The 7021-nt window shown below is 43.5% G+C and overlaps 1 protein-coding gene across 3 annotated transcripts in view; it reads right to left on the reverse strand.

The window, feature by feature from the left end:
- Positions 1-7021, reverse strand: part of LOC141784590 (uncharacterized) — a 34507-nt gene extending 27486 nt beyond the window's left edge. For 2 of the 3 annotated variants that reach the window (XM_074662470.1, XM_074662468.1), the window contains exons 1-2: positions 6939-7015; positions 256-2261 (exon numbers count right to left, since the gene is read on the reverse strand). In XM_074662470.1, the coding sequence (XP_074518571.1) occupies positions 256-2076 (1821 nt within the window). In that variant the 5' untranslated portion in view covers positions 2077-2261; positions 6939-7015. Of the gene's footprint in view, positions 1-255; positions 2367-6938 lie in introns of all 3 variants that reach the window. The other variant, XM_074662469.1, reaches the window with a different exon arrangement.

Here is a 7021-nt window from a genome sequence, read left to right on the forward strand (position 1 = left end):
TTTTCACAGACATCAAAATCAATTATGTGTTAACTACTGAAAGTCTGAAATTAAACATTTCAGCTATAATACTTTCTTTCTACAGCAGTTTTCAAAACATTTCTGATAATTGCTAACAAATGGACCATTCAAAATTAAGACCACACTCCATGGAATACCAGATTATAAAAACTTTGAACAGGACAACAACTTTATATATAAAACAACTATATGCTCCAAAAAGGAGAGACCCTAGGGGGGCAGTCTTTTACTCACCTGCATACTAGTACATTCTTTGTTACATAGAGAACAGGTATGAGGATAGACTCTTGGTGGGGTGGCTGAATAGTCAAACATCATTGCTGGTGTCGGCTGATCTTTGGGGATCTTGTCTTTGTCTTTGTGCTGCTTTTTTGAAGTGAGGGGCTTGTTCTGGCTTGAGATGGAACCAGTAGAGAGGGTTGATTTCCTAGAAGTTGGAGGCAAGACTTTCCTGGTTTCAGGTACTGTCTTTTTCAGGGACTGCTTTGTCTGTTGCTTTGATTGTTGCTCCTGTGCCGGCTGCACCAGCGTCTTCTGCTGCTGCTTGATTGGTTGTTGCTTTGTTTGTTCCTTTTGTTTCCCTTTCTGAGTAATATGTTCAATGATTTTAGTCTTACTCGTACCCTTTGAATCACTGGGGTCATTGCTTCCAATAAGCACAAGGCCAGGTCGGCTGGGATGCCTGCAGTGGGGGGACACTGGAGCTTTAGCTGCCTGGCGACCACCTTCCGGTTGTTTCACAGGAACAGGTTTGGGAGCTTCAGATGTGAGACCTCTCAAGGCTGTTTCTTTCTTTGGGAGCAAGAAAGAGCTGAGAATGTTTTGGTAAGTTGGACTTGGTTGAGTTGGCAATCGTATTGTCTGATCGCTGCTGGAAGAAGCCACAAAGCTTGGGGCAAAACTGTATGGAGAGCTGTGGGGAGAAATTCCTTGCTCACAGGAAGAACCCATGGCACTGCTTTTCATATCTGTTGGATTTTTATGTAGTGGTTCTAGAGTCGATCTGTTGACAGCAGTGTCCATCATAAACAAATTCTTACTCCCAGCACTGTCTTTGTCACTTTTCCTACCAATGTCATCCCCAGCCCCTGCTGTATATTTGCCAGTATGTCCATAGTCAATCACTTTACTTGGCTGCAGGATAGAGGATGACGTCTCCTCTATGTGCATCTCTGCCACTCTACTCAAACTAAAGCTGTCGGGTCCAGAAGCTGTCGGTGAAGGTTGGAGCCCAGCTGTCGTCTTCTTGTCCTTCTCGAGGCGTATTTTGCGTAAGATGAACGGCAGGTTGGCAGGAGTGATCTGGTCTTCAGGATAGGAGATGAGATGTTCCAAGTCCCCTTTTTCCAGTCCAAAGCGTTGAAGGATGCTGGCAGCTGATTCAGATGTGTACTTGGGTTCTGTGGAGGCCTCAGGTTGGTCTGGAGCTGGATACTCATAGTCACCTAAGCCTGGAATAGCCTGCATTTTATTTTGTCCTTCACTGGATGTATCAAACTGTCCACCACCACCTCTTGCAAAGTTCGACAAAGCAGGTGATGACTTTAGTCCAGAGCCATCAGATGAGAGTCTTGCACAGTTTGCTAACCAGCTGAAGTTGGTGTTACTACTTTGAATGACAGCGCGATGTGTGTCCCGAGAGGATGAGGCTGAGGTGGTCAGGTAGGAGGCCACCCCTGTGCCTGAGGAGCGCAACTCATCCCCTTGAGTTCCTGTAAAGGGAGGTACCTGCTCCCTGTGCTGATGCAGTGGACTGATGTGGAGCCTTGCCTCCTCCCTGGCTTTGCTGATATGCATGTCCATGGAGCTTGTTGCATCCTCATCCCTTGTCATCCTGCTTGCATCAGACCTGTAATTTCGTGACGAAGCCATCATTCCCCCAGAGTTCTCAGGAATCCCAAAGAGAGTTGCAGAAGAACTAGGGACTGAACTATGTCCACTATAAGAAGATCCTCTCCGAGGATCCCTTTCTGTATGTGTGTTGGAGAGTCCATACTGCCCCTGGGGGGCATTTTGGTTCCCAGAAGTAAAGGGGTTATATGGGGGAAGGGACATGGCATTTGTGATACTCAGCAGCTAGTCAGATTAATGTCCATTGCAGATTGTGAAATGAAGGGTGCTGGTTTTGTTCCAGTTGAGCCAGTCTGCTGATGAACCAGGAGCAAGCACCCTGAGAGCCCTCCAATAGAGAGCTTTAAGGGGTCATGGGGTAGAGGAACAGGCACCAATTACAATGAAAGCTGAAATGTTAAAAAACAAAGGAGGAGATTACTGGATGGGACTGTACTTTAGCTTTTTGATCAGGGAAAAGCCACACCCTGGTGTGAAGTCTCCTTTGTTGCTTCCTGTTGGACAGAAACATAAATTCCTTCAATCAACTTAAAAGACAGAAAGGAGGAAGCAAAGGCAAAGAATGAAAAAGTAGTCAACATTCCTGACAGGCAACATCCAGAACTGACATAATCTTTTTTTGATTGTCAGAAACTTAAAAATTCCAGGTCTCAGTATATGAAATTTCTGCACAGAAGAACGACAAATCAGAAGATTCAGACAAACCCAGACAAGGGGTGTTTAGTGCTAGTAGGGAATACTAGATATAAGCCTGACTTTCCGATAACAACTTGGGCTTTATTAGGTTAGAGAAAGGTAGGGAAACAACAAGAAATTGTACAGGTTGAAGATGTTGTACATTGCAATGCCCTGACAATGACAAAGAAAGTATGGATACAGATGTTTTGTTTCACATCCAACCATGGAGCATTTTGACAGAGACAGTGCGTCGGATCTTCTTTCCTGCCAGCCAGAAGCAAAGGGTCAAGTGTTTCTCAAAACCCATACCAACCAGTAGGTGAACGGGTTATTTTCAGGGACGTTTTCTGTGAAATTAGACATGTGGTGGCCTAAATATGACGTAAACCCTGGCAACTTATTTATGTACTTCCACGAGAAAGACGACATCCACAATTACCGAATTACCCAAGACACACCAGATCTGTATCCTTTCCTGTTCAGTTGCATTTTGACTGCATTCAACATGATCTGGTGTCAACTTGGTTTGTTTAATTTTGAGGGTCACCTGATGTTTTAAAGTGGTTTCAGTGCCCGACTTCCTGTCTTGTTTGATCTGCTCTGTGCATATCGATGTGTCGTTGCTTTGGCATAAGCCAAAAATGGTAGTCTTGCAGATCTAATCCTGAGGGCTCCGGCCACACTGACTTGAATTGAAACCTTTCAGATTAGGCACCCTGATGGATCAGAGACTGATCTGGTGTATTTTGGCATTCAGGGCTTTGTAACTTTGGACCCTTTTTTTATATATCAATAACACTAAAACTGTTCATTCACATATTATCTTTATGTTAAACTGAATGTATTGTCACGACGTATATAAAACAGACTCTGAAGTGAGATTCTCCTTTTTGGATTATACCATCACTAAAATGCCAAAAAGGCATGTGGACATGGTGAGACGGGTATTATCTGAGCCTTAGTTTGAGTACGTAAAATAGGGGAGACTGGGTATGGTTGGAACACTTTTTGCTTCAGCACCTCCAACTCACTAAATATTTGAGTCAGAGTTCTCAAACTCAAATGCAAAGCACCTACATAAGGTTGTAACACTTTTTGAAGATGTGTTACAACCAACCCCACCCCTGTCAGCCAGTGTTTAGCTAGCTGTATTAGCAGAGTGGATTGAATGTATCGTGGGAAAAAACGCATTATATTTTTCCTGAGAAACTACAATTTATTCTGATATAAGTCAAATGGTTTTATCTGAAATAGTATACGCACTAAACAAAATATAGTCCCAGTCAAAAAATGTACTTTCTTACCTCAAAATCAGTTTTTCTAGAATCTGCATGCAGCGATTTCTAGCCCTAACAATCACCATGTGTGATCAGGGTGGAAGTAGGGCTGCTACAAACGATTATTTTTATAGTCGACTAATCTATCGATTATTTTTTCGATTAGTCGATTAATCACGATTATTTCATGTTTCAACCTAATTTGGCCTTTAAAATGTGCAGACCTTCATAATTCAACCTGTGTTGCATTTTCACTGCATTTACCCAGACTTAGGTTCTCGCCTCTGATTGGTCAGCCTTGTGTAATGTTTGTTTGTTTATCTTTATTTCATTCATGATGACTTAAAAAAGTATAAGTAGGCACTATACAAAAAAAAATCTCAAAATGAATGAAGCAGGTAACAGGGAAATGAAGTTGTACGCAGTGTTGGACAGACCGCTTATTAGTGACTTTGGGCTTGTTTTCTAATGTTTATTTGTTTATTGGGGCTTTGCTCTCTGTATGATCCCGTCTGACCTCTAAATTCCACCGCAAGCGCCGCGCAGCGCAGCGCAGCGCAGCGCAGCGCAGCGCACTTGAAATGTACAGCGGAGCACTTTCGCTTCCATTGTAATCTATCAGGCAAATTCCACTGCCCGCGCCCTGGCGCGAGGAATAGGTCTATTTTCTGTGCGGCTGCTTCCAAACCCCATCTTTCGGGTATTTTACGCAGTGACTTCCTATCTAGTGCTTTCTTATCGACAGTGAATTTACAGTCAATAAGAAAGCACTAGACAGGAAGTCACTGCGTAAAATACCCGAAAGATTCCAAATAAAACACAATGCACGGACTCTCAAACATAACTTTCCCCCATATCTTATAGCATATGCCACATCTGAAGGCACGTGCATTAGGTAAACAGTCGATCGGAGGGTCCTAGATGCAAAACAAAGGCATGGATGAAGAGAAGCTGATCTTGGAAGTGGATAAGTTCAAAATTCTGTATGATCCCAAATATCCTTTCATAAGGATACAGGCAGAAAGGACAAGGTGTGGACTGACATATCAAAAGTTATGGGAGTGGATGGTGATCGTGTGATATCGCTATTCATACGAGAGCCTGTGACTCTCCAAGGACCAGCCCTCCCCCTCCAGATTGAGCGGAGCAGCGCTGCGGTGGAATTTAGGGGTGACTCTCTCCCAGCTCTCCATGACAACGCGTTTAGTTTCGTTTCTCTACATGCGCTATTTCGCTCATGCGCACTCTGCCCCTCCTCCTCCCCGCTGAGTGTTACCGGTGCAGTGTGAGCTTGCGAGTGAGAGATCCATCAGATAAATGTCCTCTCTTTTCAAAAGTTAGGGGAGTTTTGACACTAGTTTGTGACTCAGATCCTGAAAATCTGTCTGTAACAGAGAGTGAAGGAGACTCTCTAAATCACGTTATCAGACGCTAAACTCCGGGAGCTGTCAGGCTGTCCAAGCCGGAGATGCAGAGCCTCCGTCAGCGCACAGCGCTCTGTGGACGTTGAGATTTCTCCTCATCAATATTCCTCACGTATGAACCTGGTGATCTTTTCCCATAAGAGTATCCAATAACACAGCACCACATGCTGTGAACTGACGTTACGAATGAGTATTACCCCCTGGTATTTGGTTTCACTAAGTGACAACGACAATTAAAACAATAATACGACGCGTCGACTATTAAAATTTGCGTCAATGAATTTTTATCGTCGACTTATCGTGGCAGCCCTAGGTGGAAGTGGGTAAATGTCAAAATGATCATATGACGACTATCTTATCCCTGATTGGTGGAATTGGTGGTGTTACAACTTTCCTCCAAGCAGCAACCTCTGGTCTGAGAATATGAGACAATACGGAAGTGCTAAAATCTGCTGTTTCTGGAGTGCCCGCTTGAGGCTGGCTCCGGAAGTAGCGGAAGTCACATACACACCAAGCCAAAAAAATCTGTTTTCAAAGCAGAAATTAACCTATTTACAGCCTGGTTCAAAAAACCTCTCCTGTCTGAGTCACTAATTTTACTACCGGCTCCCACTGTATGGGGGGTGCATTTTTTTGTAACGCGGCCATTCAAAGGATATTAAGATCGCGAGCTCCCCCAATAAGAGGCACAGCTGAGGGTCATGTGACGGCCGGCACCCTATGGTAGTAGGCTAAGCCCTTGCCACTACCAATATGGCCGCTATAGTCAATGTGCTTCATTTTCCGTTTCATAAACAGATGGGTGACGTCGGCGATACTCCGTCCATATTTTATACAGTCTATTCTCTCCCCATGTTGCAACCATACCGGGCACCCCCTATCCTAAATGACAGAGCCACCTGTGGGTCATATGCCACAGCATAATAGCAGACCTGAGATAACATACTGCATGACCCGGTAGTTCTCAAGAATCTATATTTCTTCCTGTTATGTGCTTTGTCTCTTGACATGTTGAGCAGGTCCAATCCCATACATACTGTTGAGTACTTCACTGAATAAGACTCAAGAAACTGGTTGAAAAAACTGTAAAGAAGGAGCATATATAAAATGTCATATTGCATATTTAAATCATATGTGTTCCATGAGTCCTGCTTATAAAGAACTTTGCTAATCCCTTGTATTTTACCAGCTAACAAGTGGTAATGAGAATTGAAACTATAACTAAAATTTCATTCAAACAAATGCACTGGTTGTAACTCTTTTCAGCAGTGTCACATGTTAACTAATACGTATGCCAAAAAACTTATTTCATGACAACTGTCCTGAGAGTGAGCTCAACGTTTCACGAGTCCAAAATGGTGGTGTCACTCACAGGCCTGTGCCCAGCAGTTTAGTGTTAATATTGGGATATGAAACACGTGTTTTATTATTTGACACTTACCACGTGATTAACCTTTTAAAATGTAGTGTATTTTTTTTACTTTTAACACGACGTGCTGATCTGTACAGAGCAAAATTGGCAAAGAGGAACTAGTCTCATGTGCTGCTGGTACAGGCTAACGTTCGTCTCCAGGAGGAACCGACCACAAACGTTCATCTTACACGCTTTTTCGGTGACGAACCGGTTATAAACACGTATCGTTTCGCGCTGTGTTCCTACAATAGCGTTTTTTGTTTGTTTGCATACCTCAGTGATTTTCTTTCCACTACCTTGGGCTGAAACTCCTCTCCTGAATCCGGACTGTGAGCAGGACAGAACCCAACTGTGTT

This window comes from Halichoeres trimaculatus, unplaced genomic scaffold, assembly GCF_033239565.1.
Source record: "Halichoeres trimaculatus isolate MK-OKI-2021-1 unplaced genomic scaffold, fHalTri1.1 fHalTri1_scaffold_22, whole genome shotgun sequence".
NCBI classification, from domain to species: Eukaryota; Metazoa; Chordata; class Actinopteri; order Labriformes; family Labridae; genus Halichoeres; species Halichoeres trimaculatus.